The sequence below is a fragment of the Otolemur garnettii genome, unplaced genomic scaffold (genome assembly GCF_000181295.1).
Source record: "Otolemur garnettii isolate 467f Iridium unplaced genomic scaffold, OtoGar3 scaffold00011, whole genome shotgun sequence".
NCBI classification, from domain to species: domain Eukaryota; kingdom Metazoa; phylum Chordata; class Mammalia; order Primates; family Galagidae; genus Otolemur; species Otolemur garnettii.
In genome coordinates this window covers 24242105-24255427 of record NW_003852406.1, presented here as the reverse complement: position 1 = coordinate 24255427, position 13323 = coordinate 24242105, and the positions used below count along the sequence as shown (strand labels likewise).

Here is a 13323-nt window from a genome sequence, read left to right as displayed (position 1 = left end):
GCCATCATTGTTGTTTGGCGGGCCCGGGCTGGGGATTCGAACCCGCCACCTTAGGTGTATGTGGCTGGCGCCTTAGCCGCTTGAGCCACAGGCACCGAGCCAATTACAAGGTTTTTGACCTTTGGAAAGTTATTTAACTTCTTCTGTTTTCTCACCTGTAAGTTTATATATAATTATCTCCTTATGTTTGGAGGATTTAATGAGATTATACACACAAAGTGACTATCATGATGACTGATAACATATAGGAGATATTTAGCAAATGCTGATTTCCCTTCTTCAAATGGTAATAATTTATTCAGATGAGTGATTCATATTTTTATTATTGTTAACAGCATCTCAGCCATTGTTTCCTCAGTTGTAAGATATGGAGGGTAAATTAAATACTGCTTATGTGTTGGCTGATGTCTGCTATAATTGTTCCTTAAAGCTGGTCTGAATAATTTCACTGTAAAGTGTAAAACTTCTTTTTGTGTTACCAGGATCTAGTACAGTGCCTTGCATATGGGAGGAATGTGTTAAATAGTTCTTGAGTAAATAGTATTTGTGGAATCAAGCTCTCTTAAATGTTTTGCATCTCCAGAACTCTTCAGAACCATTCAGTATCAAACTTGGTATCAGCATTCCTTATTAAGTACTACTTGTTAGCTCTTTATCTTAAGTTACTTTGAGATCCTTGTTTTGGTGATCCTGCAAAGGGAAGAAAGGTACTAGTGTTTTGGTAGGTATTTAATATTTGTAGTAAGATGAGAAGTGTAATGAATCTGATTATGCTAAATATTCCACCACATCTAATTTATGCTTATACATAGAGGTACTTATCACAAAATACTGTATTTCTAAATGGCCCACACTGTTTTCAATAGGTAATCTTGATTTTTTTCCATTTATCTTAAACAGGATTGCTTCACAGTGGAGGGAGAGGATTTGAGGCATGACTTTGAACGCTTGCAATTGGCCATGGAAATGGTGGGATTTCTTCCCAAGACACGAAGACAGTGAGTTTATTTTATTCTTATACCCCCCATAGAGAACAAATGATATATCTTTGAATGATTTCTCTCCCTTGTTGCTATTAAACAATCCTCAAACTCATATTCCTGATCTAGTACTCATCTATCTTAGGCACTGTTTTGAATTTCTTTTTTTCCTGTAAATTCTTTGAGAATCTGATGAAATCTGGAACTCTTCTTATAAAATGTAAATCCATAAAAATTTGCATGTAGTTGTAGGAATTCATGGTGTCCCTGAAACCTTACCTTAAAAACTGTTGCTTCATAACACTATTAAAGCCCCTCGTTTTCTGTATCAGTGATTGCTAATATATATATTAAGTCATGCATACCTATCAGTAAAACAACTTTCTGTGTATTTCCTCTGTATATTTATGTCTACACTATTATTTTAAACATAATTTTGTTCACTATATAACAAATTAGAAATGTAAAAAGTTTAGATGAAGATGAAATAAATTATATTTAAAATAAAACAATTTTAATAAAAGTATAATTTGCCTCTTATCAAAAAAAATGGTTATGACTTACAACTGTTTTTTGAGCGTGGAATTAGTGTTGATGAATGTGTAAGATCTGATTATGTTGTTAACTTTAATCTCATGAATAATGAGCTCATACTGTGAGTAGGAGAATATTAGCTCTGCTATTTTCTTATTTGTTCATGCTTACCTCATTGGAATGCCTCTTCAGTCAGCAGGTTCTTTGCTAGAATCTTCTTATGAGAATTTAATTAAAATCAAATAGTACAGTATATACATATGCAGACCCATTCAGTTGACTACATAAACTACAATTCACTGGAAGATAATTAGGTTACCCCTCTCAATTGCCCTTATACTGTATTACTTCTACTCTCTGTTGAGGATACCTCATTTACTGCATGTGACACCTACCTGGTTGACACATGGACTGAATGAAGTGTAAATCTGTATGTTAAATAATAGTGAAATTAGGTAACAAGTTGGAAATGTAATATTCATTTCTCAAACAATAAGGAATTGTCCTTTATGCTTTTTGATATGATTAAATTCCATATTGGAAGTGACCGGAAATAATATGTTCCTAGCCTGGCCTTGAATTTGGCCCTTCCCTATCTTTTAAATGTTATCTTTATATTCCTTAACACAAATTTTGCATTTTTATTTAGGCTGGTCCTGTTCTCCAAAACATTATGTTGTATGTGGAACAGTTTTCCTTATTTGGAATGATCTTTGTCTCTTGTCCACTTACTAAAATATTCTCAATTTTTTGGATCTAGAACATACCACGTGTGCTGCCACTCCTGTTTCCTGTGACCATTATAAACTCTGCTAATAAATTACAGCATTCTTTTGTATGGTACACAGGTTTACCTGAGATCTCTCTTAATATAACCTTGTAGTCAGCCTTAAATTTGGTATATGAATTTAAAACCAGTGTCTTCAGAGTGCTATTCATTTCCTCCCTTTTTAATGAACTTTTTCTTTACTGTGTTTTGTTTCTGCCTTTGTATTTTAAGATATCATGCCCTTTAATATAGTTATTGCTTTATTGTTACCTCCTAATACAAGATTATAAGCTTTTTTTTTTTTTTGTAAAAACAGAGTCTCACTTTATCGCTCTTGGTAGAGTGCTGTGGCATTACACAGTTCACAGCAGTTTCCAATTTGGGCTTAGGCGATTCTCTTGTCTCCTGAGTAGCTGGGACTACAGGTGCGCGCAACAACACCTGGCTATTTTTTTTGTTGCAATTTGGCTGAGTCTGGGTTTGACCCAGCCACTCTTGGTATATGGGGCTGATGCCCTACCCACTGAGTCACAGGTGCTGCCTGGATTATAAGCTTTTTGAGAATAAGGATTCTTATTCACGTTTTCAAATTTTTAAAATATTGATTTATAGTATGTTAGATTGTCATTATAACATTTATTGCTGGAGACTATGCATCACATATTCGTATATCAGAGCATTAATATGATGATTATTGAATCCAAAATAATTGAAACAGTGTAATTAGCAACCATATAAACTAACAATAGGCTATTAAAAAAATTTATTGGTTGCACCTGGAACTCAGTGGGTAGGGCACCAGTCACATACACTGAAGCTGGCAGGTTTGAACCCTGCCTGGGCCAGCTAAAACAACAATGATAATTGTAACAAAAAAAATAGCGGGGCATTGTGGTAGGCACCTGTAGTTCCAGCTGTGTGGGAGGCTGGGCAAGAGAATTGCTTAAGCCCAAGAATTTGAGGTTGCTATCACCTCTGACATCATGGTATTCTAACCAGGGTGACAGCTTGAGACTCTGTCTCAAAAAAAAAAAAAAAGAAAAGAAATTTATTTTATTTTATTTTGTAGAGACAAGGTCTCGCTATGTTCCTCAGGCTGGTCTCAAACTCTTGGTTTCAAGTGATCCTCTAACCTCCACCTCCCAAAGTGCTTGCTAGGATTACCAGTCATGAGCCACTGTGTCTCGCCTGTACTAAAAATAGTTTTTGAAAAGTGGTTCAGAAATTTGTGTTATCTTTTAAGTTCCATTAGCTTTTATGTTTCAGTTGATAATGGAGTTAGTTCATTCCTTAATTTAACTGAGAATAATTTTATGAATTATTCCTTTATAGTAGACTTATATTTCCTTTGAGTTATGAGGATGATTTAAACATTTAAAATTTTTAACTTTTTGAAGATTTAGACATAAATTAGATGATGATTCAGTGCCTCTTAAAGTATGTCAGATTCTTAAAACAAGATCATTTTATTTAGAATGCTTCCTCATTTTAGGAAAACATGTTACATTTTCACCAAATTTATCCTAAGGAAATAACTGAACAAGGCCTGGAGATGTTTGTGTATAAGGCGATGCAGGAAGGGCTTTTGGATGGAGCGTATTAAATGCCTCTGAGATGTCAGATAAGTTACATAGTATATATATACTGTTCTTAGCTGGATGGAGACCCTTGGTAACCTAACTGTTTTTGAGTTAATAGGAGTTGATGAGATGCAGAGCATAAGCGGAAGGATAAATTGTTAACTGGAGGGCACGTGTTCCTTTTGATTCAGGAGGGAAGTCAAGAATGGAGGGTCCAGTTGAAGGCCTTTCACAGTAAGGGCCTGAGACTAGACAATATTCCCCTCTAGCATCATAGTTTTTTTTTTTTTTAAAGCATTTACTAATGATACTATAATATGATATAGGAAAGCATTTTTTTACATTATAATTAATAGAAAAAATCACCTAGGATACTTAATAAAAAATACATATTTTAAGACTTTTGGAGATTCTGATTCACTGTATCTGAAGTAGTTAATACCAAGAAAGACACTCTAGGAAGGATGAATAGTCTTTAGAAAGGCATCAACTTTTTAAAATCACCATGGCAGTCCCCTTGAAATAACTAGAGTGTTCCAAAGGTCGCCATACATAAATAGTGAAAATGGGAACTTGCAGCTAACTGTACTTTTATTTACAAAATACTCAATACAGAATTCTACAAAGTGTTTCTCTATGTGTTGATTTATAAATATAAAAAATATAAAATCCAGGGCAGTGCCTGTGGTTCAAAGGAGTGGGGCACCGGCCTCATGTACTGGAGGTGCCCCCAGCCAAAAACTGCCAAAAAACCCCCCCCAAACCCCAAAAAACAATATAATATAAAATATATGAGTTTGTTAATTTTCCTATGATTGGGACACTGTGTGTTTAGCAAATGGTATAATACTTGAACATCATGTAAAGTACTTTGTGCAGTACCTGGCATATAGTAAATACTTAGTAAATTTTTTTTTGCAGTTGTGGCTGGGGCTGGGCTTGAACCTGCCACCCCGGTATATGGGGCCGGCGCCCTACACCTTGAGCCACAGGTGCCGCCCAACACTTAGTAAATTTTATTTATTTCCGTATTTCTCTTTTTTTCCCAAAGGCTAAATACTCCATATTTGTGCAGGTGAATTTGCTTAATTAGAATATTAGGATGAAATGTACTTTGAGAATGCACACAAGCAAGCTGTAACTTGTGGTTTTATTTTCACAGGATTTTCTCTCTTCTCTCAGCAATACTACATTTGGGTAATATTTGTTATAAAAAGAAGACATACCGGGATGACTCTATTGATATCTGCAATCCTGAAGTTTTGCCTATTGTCTCAGAATTATTAGAAGTGAGTGATTACATTCTCAGTTGTCATTTCCAATACTGGGTATCTTCTTATTGTTATTTTGTGTAACTATTTTGTAGGTATAAATGGGCTAATGCATTTTAGTAATAATTTTTTATTAAACACTATTTGTAAAGTGTTTTCCAAAAGATGATTACCTGTCTCTCTCTCCCAGAATCTTCAGAAGATTTGAATTTTCTCCCCTGCCTGTACTTGCCCCAGATTTCTATAATCTCTCATTTCTACCCTATGCTATGTGATGTTCTGGGTCTATGCTAACTTTTCTCTTTACATATTTGCAATTTCTTCTTTACTAAGATTTTGGTTCAATTTTTTTTTTTGGAGATGAGGTATGTGGGTGGGTGGAGAAAAAGGTCCTACTTTTTCTTCTTCGTGGGTTGAATAGGGCTGAAAGGTTATCATTTACCGTGCCTGTTACCACATCATGGTTTTTATTACCTTATTCTTTCTTCCTGGAGTGATGATTTCTCATGTTTTCTCAGCCACTTTTTCATCTTGCCAAATTCATTCCTTCAGATGGGGTGTCATTTCTCCTAGGCCCTCTTATCTGTCAGAATAAGGAAATACATGTGTATATACTAATCTGTGTATTGACACATATATAAAAATATTTCTGTGTATAACTGTCTCTAATAAATATATAAAGCTTAACATGAGTTCAGACAGATGTTTCTAACTCGAATCCATTCCGACATTGATCATTTTAGCCTTCTCCCTTTGTGTATTGGTACCTCTCACTTCAACAGTGATAAACCTGTCTCCCACCCTCTGCTATCCATTTACTTAATCGCTCAATTCTAGTATTCATGCTTAGCACAGACAGTCCCTGGTTTACAAACAAGATAGGTTCTGTACATTTGTTCTTAAGTTGAATTTGTATATAAGTTGGAACAGGTACAATTACCTGTAATAGCCTCCATTTGTAAGTGAAAGTTGTATGTCAGTCAGACGTTTGTAACACAAGGTCTTACTATAATAGCCTCCATTCATTGGACAATGCCTGTAGCTCAATGGGTAGAGTGCTGGCCACATACACTGGGGCTGGTGGGTTTGAACTGGGCCGAGCCAGCTAAAACAACAATGACATCTGCAAAAACAATAACAACAACAACAACAAACATAGCCAGGTGTTGTGGTAGGGCCTGTAGTCCCAGGTACTTGGGAGGCTGAGGCATAAGAATCACTTAAGCCCAAGAGTTTGAGGTTGCTGTGAGCTGTGACGCCATGGCACTCTGCCCAGCGTGACAGCTTGAGACTCTGTCTCAAAAAAAAAAAAAAAATAGCCTCCATTCATAAGTGCAAGTTGTACTTAAGTTGTATGTTTGTAACTAGGGGACAGCCTGTCAATTGTTAACCTGTACCCCTGTGGGCAATGACTTTATCAACTAGACTACAGTGCTTATGTGTAATTCTCTTTGCCTTTAGTCCTACCTACTTTACTCATTTCTATAGTCATTTGAATCAGCACCTTTTCCTTTCACCCCTTTCATTGAAATTGTTTTATATATTTGTCATACAGTTAAGCTCTATTTTCATGGTCTACATTCCTTCTTGGAATCCTCTAATCCCTTACATAGTTTTTTAATTTGCATATATTAAGGTTTATTCTTTGTGCTGTTTGAGTTTTGACACATGCATGAAGTTGTGTTACCATTACAGTATCATATAAAGTGGTTTCACTACCCTAAAAATCCTCTGTGCTTTAACTGTTCAAACTGTAACCACTGATCTTTTTACTGGCTGTATAAAGCATGTAATGTAATTGGAAACATACATACAGTATGTAGCCATTTCAACTGATTCATTTCGCATTTAAGATTTAATTGTGTCTTTCTGTTGCTTGATAGCTCATTTTTTAAATCACTAGTTATAAACTATAAGAATACATCTATTTACCTATTGAAGGACATTTTGGTTGTTTCCATCTTATGGCAGTTATGAATAGCTTGCTATTAAAATATTACTCATCTTTCAAATCTTGTTTTGTGTGCCACTTTATGAGATTTAATCTTAAGTGGTCTAAATAGACTTTCTAAGCACAGAGCCTTTGCTTCTACTTAGCATAATTTAGTTTTGGTTTTGTAGCATAGAGTTAATTATTTACTAGTTTGTGTCCATTATAAGGCCGAAGTGCTCTGTGAGAGTGATGGATGCCTAACCTCACACTGTTTATTTTTTCTATACATGATTAGGCATTGCTTTTTAACTTTTTAAAAAGAGTTTGAGCCTTCTGTGAGCTATGATGCCATGGCAATTCTCTTGCCTGGAAGAAGGGGCAGAAGAAGAGGGTACCTTCAGTTGCAACCAGACTGTCATTAGAACAAAAGTTCTGCCAGGAGGTAGAGTGTAGTCTCTGCAGGTTGTAATTTTGGAGATCATAAAGGTCAGATAGTATTTCAGTTAGGTATTTCAGGTGATATTTAATTTAATTTAGTTATTATTATTAATTTTGAGACGGAGTCTCACTTGGTCACTCTTGGTAGAGTGCTGTGGCATTGTAGCTCAAAGCAAACTCAAAGGCTTGGGCTCAGGCGATTCTTTAGCCTCCTGAGTTCAGGTAATATTTTAATCAAGCATTTGGTATTCTAATACTGGGAATTATGACTAGCGGTCTTATGTATAAGTCCAAGGGATCTTATATATATAAGTCCAAGCTTCAGCAAGTGCCAAGGGTTATGGGTCTAGTGCAGTATTCCTTACTTAAGAGACTGATAGGAGCCATTAGGGTAATTCAAAGTAGATCTGCGGTATTGGTTTAAAAAAGAAAAAGGGAGAAAACCAATTGTGAGAATTATGCTTACCACTGTCAGAGTTAGAGCAGTGACGAATGTGATTTGATAGTGAATCTCACACTGGCTCTAGGACTAAGTTTTAGTATTACATAGAAAGAAAACAGCTTCAAAGTTCAGGAGCTAGAGAAGACACCTGCCATGGTATCCTGCCTATAATTAGTCCTTAGAAATTATTTTAAAAAATGATTGCTTCTAGTTGGTTAAGATTGATAATAATATTTGCCACCTTAAGACTTTGGTTGAGATAAAATATGAAGATGGGCACAATGACTAGTTTAGTTAAAACTTAAACTCTAGTTAAGATTCAATTTAATTGCCCTCCTTCCCAGTAGGATTTAATTCAATGATAAATGTAGATGTATTTTTAAGAAAAATGTTTAAAATAGTTAATTTTATTAATTTTTTTCAGGTTTTTTTTTTTTTTTTTTTTTTAGTTGCCTTAGTCAAAAGTGAATGTTCTGATTCTTTTGTTTACTAAAGTTTATTTGGGATATATACTTACTAAATTATTGAAAGATGAAAAAGTTCCAGTAGATTAATTGTAGGCAATTGTGGAGGATATTTTGTTGTGAGATAGTGCTCAAGCCCAAGAGTTTGAGGCTGCTGTGATCTATGATGCCATGGCAATCCTCTTGCCTCAGCCTCCTGATGCCAGCCATGACTCTTGGGCAATTTTTCTATTTTTAGTGGAGACAGGGTCTCACTCCTGTTCTGGCTAGTCTTGAATTCCTGAGCTTAAGCAATCCTCCTGCCTTGCCCTCCCAGAGTGTTGGGATTATAGAAGTGAGCCACCATGCCTGGCCAATTTAATTTTTTAAAATATTTTCTCTATAGTATTAGTTTTCTATTTGTGTTTCTGATTTTTTTTCTTTTGATTTGTGTGAGATTTATCTTTTCATTTCATGTTTTCAAATAATTGGAAACAATTATCAGAAACAATTATTAGATTTATCAGTTCTGCCATTTTACTTACTACATGCTAATTTGTTTCAGCGTTTCCCCCCAGTTATGAAATGTTTCCAGCACTCAACATTACATAGAATACAATGTTACATATATTTGAAGCTTTCTGTGTAATACCTTGTGCCTAACAGAGGTAACAAAGTTAACCAGTTCTGTGAATTTTGTGTTTATCATTTTGGTATAGACAGATGTTTCCATAAAGAATAGTTTTGTTTGTATGTTTTCAGAATTTATATTAATGTTACACTGTATGTATCATTCTGAAACTTCTTTTTTCATTTTATATTTTTGAGATTTTTCTTTTTTCCTTTTTTTTTTAAAGACAGTTTTGCTGTATTACCCAATTTATAGTGCAGTGGCACAATCATAGTTCATTGCAAGCTTGAACTCCTGGGTTCAAAGCAGTCCTCCTACCTCAGCATCCTAGATAGCTGGGACTACAGATGTACAACCATCATGTCTGGACAAGTTGCTAAAATTATTTTGTAGAAACACTGTCTCTATATTTCTCTGTGTTGCCCAGGCTGGTCTTGAACTCCTGGCCTCAAGTGACCCTCCCACCTGGCTTCCAAAAATGCTAAGGTTACAGCCATGAGAGCCACTGTGTCTGGCCAGTTTTTATAGTTTTTCAGTACTGATTTAATACTCTAGGTGCTTCTTTTTAATTGCTCCTTGTTGCTTGCTTACTTTTGTTTGTTTCTTTTAAAAAATTTCTTGAGTCTACTCAAGAAGCACCTAGAGTATTAAATCAGTATTTAATACTTATTCCATTCTGTGAATGAAACAAAATTATCTTTTTTCCTATTAGTGGGCCTTGAAGTTGTTTATAATTTTCTGTTTATAGTTAGTCCTGTGATAGCCATTATTGTACATGTCCCCTTGTTAACATGTGTGAGAATTATTCTAGGGTACAGTCAAAGGAGTAGAATTTTGGATTATAGTATGTAGACAAACTGAGCTTAACTAATGATGACAAATAAATCTCCAAAGTGGTTGTACCAGTTTATGCTCTCCCCTTAATGTGTATGGAAGTGACCTTTGCTCCTTGTTGCTTGCTTACTTTTGTTTGTTTCTTTTAAAAAATTTCTTGAGTCGGCTCAGCGCCTATGGCTCAACCGGCTAGGGCACCAGCCACGTACACCTAAGGTGGCGGGTTCGAATCCCCAGCCCGGACCCGCCAAACAACAATGACGGCTGCAACCAAAAAATAGCCGGGCGTTGTGGCGGGCGCCTGTGGTCCCAGCTACTTGGGAGGCGGAGGCAGGAGACTCGCTTGAGCCCAGGAGTTGGAGGTTGCTGTGAGCTGTAATGCCACGGCACTCTGCCCAGGGGGACAGCTTGAGGCTCTGTCTCAAAAAAAAAAAAAAAAAAAAATTTCTTGAGTCTACAACTAGATTATTTTTATTTATTTATTTATTTTGGCAGTTTTTGGCCGGGGCTGGGTTTGAACCTGCCACCTCCAGCATATGGGGACAGCATTCTACTCCTTTGAGCCACAGGCACTGCCCATTAGATCATTTTTAAATGTTCACTTTTAATAATAGCAGAGATATAGCTCAAAATATAACTTTATTTTTTAATCACATTTCTTCGTAACTTTCTTAGTTTTATCATTTTTGTGTAATCTGATTGTTTTGTTTCTCAAAGTATTTTATTTATTTTTATTTTTTATTTTTGAGACAGGGTCTCACTTTATCGCCCTTGATAGAGTGCTGTGATGTCATAGCTCACAGCAACCTCCAGCTCTTGGGTTTAGGCGATTCTCTTGCCTCAGCCTTCCTAGTAGCTGGGATTACAGGCATCTGCCACAAGGCCTGGATATTTTTTGTTGCAGTTTGCCTGGAGCCAAGTTTGAACCTTCCACCCTTGGTATATGGGGCTGGCACCCTACTCACTGAGCCACAGGCACAGCCTGTTCAAAGTATTTCTATTTTAAATATACCTAAAAGAGTGAGGATTTGTACTTAAATTTGGGTTTTCATTTTTAGTTTTACTACGTTTTGTGAAGGCAATGTACTTCAAATTATTTCTTGTTTCTGGAAATTGACAAAATGAGCAGTGAATGCTCTGAAAAAAGGTATTAATATTTGCTAGATATTTACTGTTCAATATGGTTCAAAATTGTTCTTTAAAACAATATTGGTCTGTCATAAATTATGCTAGTGGTAGTGTCAACTTTGTCTTAAAATTAATTAATCATGATAAAAATGAACATACAATAACTGGGCATTGTGGTTGGCATCTGTAGTCCCAGCGACTCAAGTGGCTGAGGCAAGAGGATTGCTTGAGCCAGAAGTTTGAGATTGCTGTGAACTATGATACCACGACACTCTACCCAGGGTAACAGAGTAAGACTCCATCTCAAAAAAATAAAAATAAAAAATAAATATATGAAACATAAATTTAAGTATGTATTGGAATGTTCCTGGAATTCAAGAAATGCTGTCAGTTTTTAGTTCTTGTCTTCAGGTTGTGGGATTATGGGTGATCATCTTAAAACATTTTTTTTTAACTGTTCTATATTTTGTACAGTGAAACATGTTTCTCTATTCCTTATCAGAAAACAAATTTTAATTAAAAATAAAAGACTTATTTACCTTCTATTTTCTTTCTTTTTTAAGGCGGGGGATGTAGGAAATGGGACACTTAAGTTTCACTTTGGCCAGTATTAAAATTGCCAAGTGTATTTTTTGTTATCTTTTTCTCTACTAATATATTTGTTAATCTCATTAAGTTTTTTTCTCTTTAACCCATTGTCATTAACTATATATATTGAATTTACTTTTCTGCTTTATAGGTTAAAGAAGAGATGCTATTTGAAGCATTGGTTACGAGAAAGACAGTGACAGTGGGAGAAAAGCTTATTTTACCATACAAGCTTGCCGAGGTATGATAGATTTTCTTTGAAATTAAAGCATCCTGAACATTTTCAGAAGTTTGGATTTTTGCTTTTTCTCTTAAATTTAAAATGACAGCAACAAAAAGTATTAATTGAAATATTTTCTGGTTCTTTGAAGTTTGTGGATTTTTCATCAACGTGGAATCTTAAACTTGAATGTGATTATGAGCAGTCGACTTGTATTTTTTCTCCAAGGACCTTAACCTCTTCACTATTCTTAAGTTTCATATTGGTAATATGGGGTGGAAAGATGTTAAGTAGAATTAGAAATGAGTCATATTTGGCCCAATTGATCATTCTTTCTTGGGACAGTCTTATTCAGTCATCTTCTAACACATTGTACTTTTCTGGTTTACTTTTTCATTGTTGGCCATTCCTTTACAATTCTCTTTGCTTGCTTTTTCTTTTCTTCTTGACCTCTAAAAGATGGGGTGCTCTAGGACACAGTCTTAGTTTTTCTATCTTCTTTATTTAGTTTATTTCACTCAATCCCGTGGCTTTAAAATACCATGTGTATACTGAGGATCCCAGGTAGAGATTTGTTGGTCATTAGTGTGCTACTCATATGTACAGAAATCAGAAAATTATTGAGAAGACACTATTTTATGGAATCATTTTATGAAAGCAATGACAAATCAAACTATGATGATTATTATAAAAATGAGACAGGAATATGAGGTCAGCAGATTAGAAGACACAGAGGGTGAGGAAATTGTGATTGAATTCTAGAGAAGTTTTTTAGGTTGACTTTGATCCATTTATCCCACTCCTTTGTTCTGTCCTATCTGTGTCTCTAAGTCCAGATTTCTTAAGTTGTATTTTATAGTCCCTCACTTTATTTTTTTTTTCTTTTAGTTTTTTTTTATTTCTTATAGCATAACTGTGTACATTAATGCAATCATGGGGTACAGTGTGCTGTTTTCACGTACATTTTGGAATACTCTCATCAAACTGGTCAAGATGACTTTCATGTCATTGTGTTAGTTATTGAGTTAAAACGTTCATATTCTGCTTTTAGAAAGATTCACTTGTACCCTTGTAAGATAAACCATAGAGGTGACCCCACCAATCTCCCTCCCTCTCCCCATCCACCCCCCCTTACCTCACCCTCCACCCCCCTTCCCATATTCTAAGGCTATAAGTAGGTTATGACATTCCTATAAAAGCTATGAATTAGTTTCAAAATAGGGCTGTGTACACTGGATACTTTTTCTTCCATTCCTGAGATACTTTGCTAAGAAGAACATTTTCCAATTCCATCCATATAAACATGAAGGAGGTAAAGCCTCCATCCTTCTTTGGGACTGCATAGTACTCCATGGTGTACATGTACCACAATTTATTGATCCATTTGTGGGTCGATGGGCATTTGAGTTTCTTCCATAACTTAGCAATTATGTATTGGGATGCAATAAACATTCTGATACAAATATCTTTGTTGTAATTCGATTTTTGGTCTTCTGGATATATACCTAATAAAGGAATTGCAGGATCAAATG

The 13323-nt window shown here is 35.4% G+C and overlaps 1 protein-coding gene across 6 annotated transcripts in view; it reads left to right on the top strand.

Annotated features, from left to right (window-relative positions):
• MYO9A (myosin IXA) overlaps positions 1 to 13323 on the top strand; it is a 205117-nt gene that overhangs the window by 27021 nt on the left and 164773 nt on the right. For all 6 annotated transcript variants that reach the window (XM_023510048.1, XM_023510049.1, XM_023510052.1 and 3 more), the window contains 3 exons: positions 901 to 998; positions 5026 to 5152; positions 11723 to 11812. In XM_023510048.1, coding sequence (XP_023365816.1) covers positions 901 to 998; positions 5026 to 5152; positions 11723 to 11812 — 315 coding nt within the window. The remainder of the gene's footprint in view (positions 1 to 900; positions 999 to 5025; positions 5153 to 11722; positions 11813 to 13323) is intronic.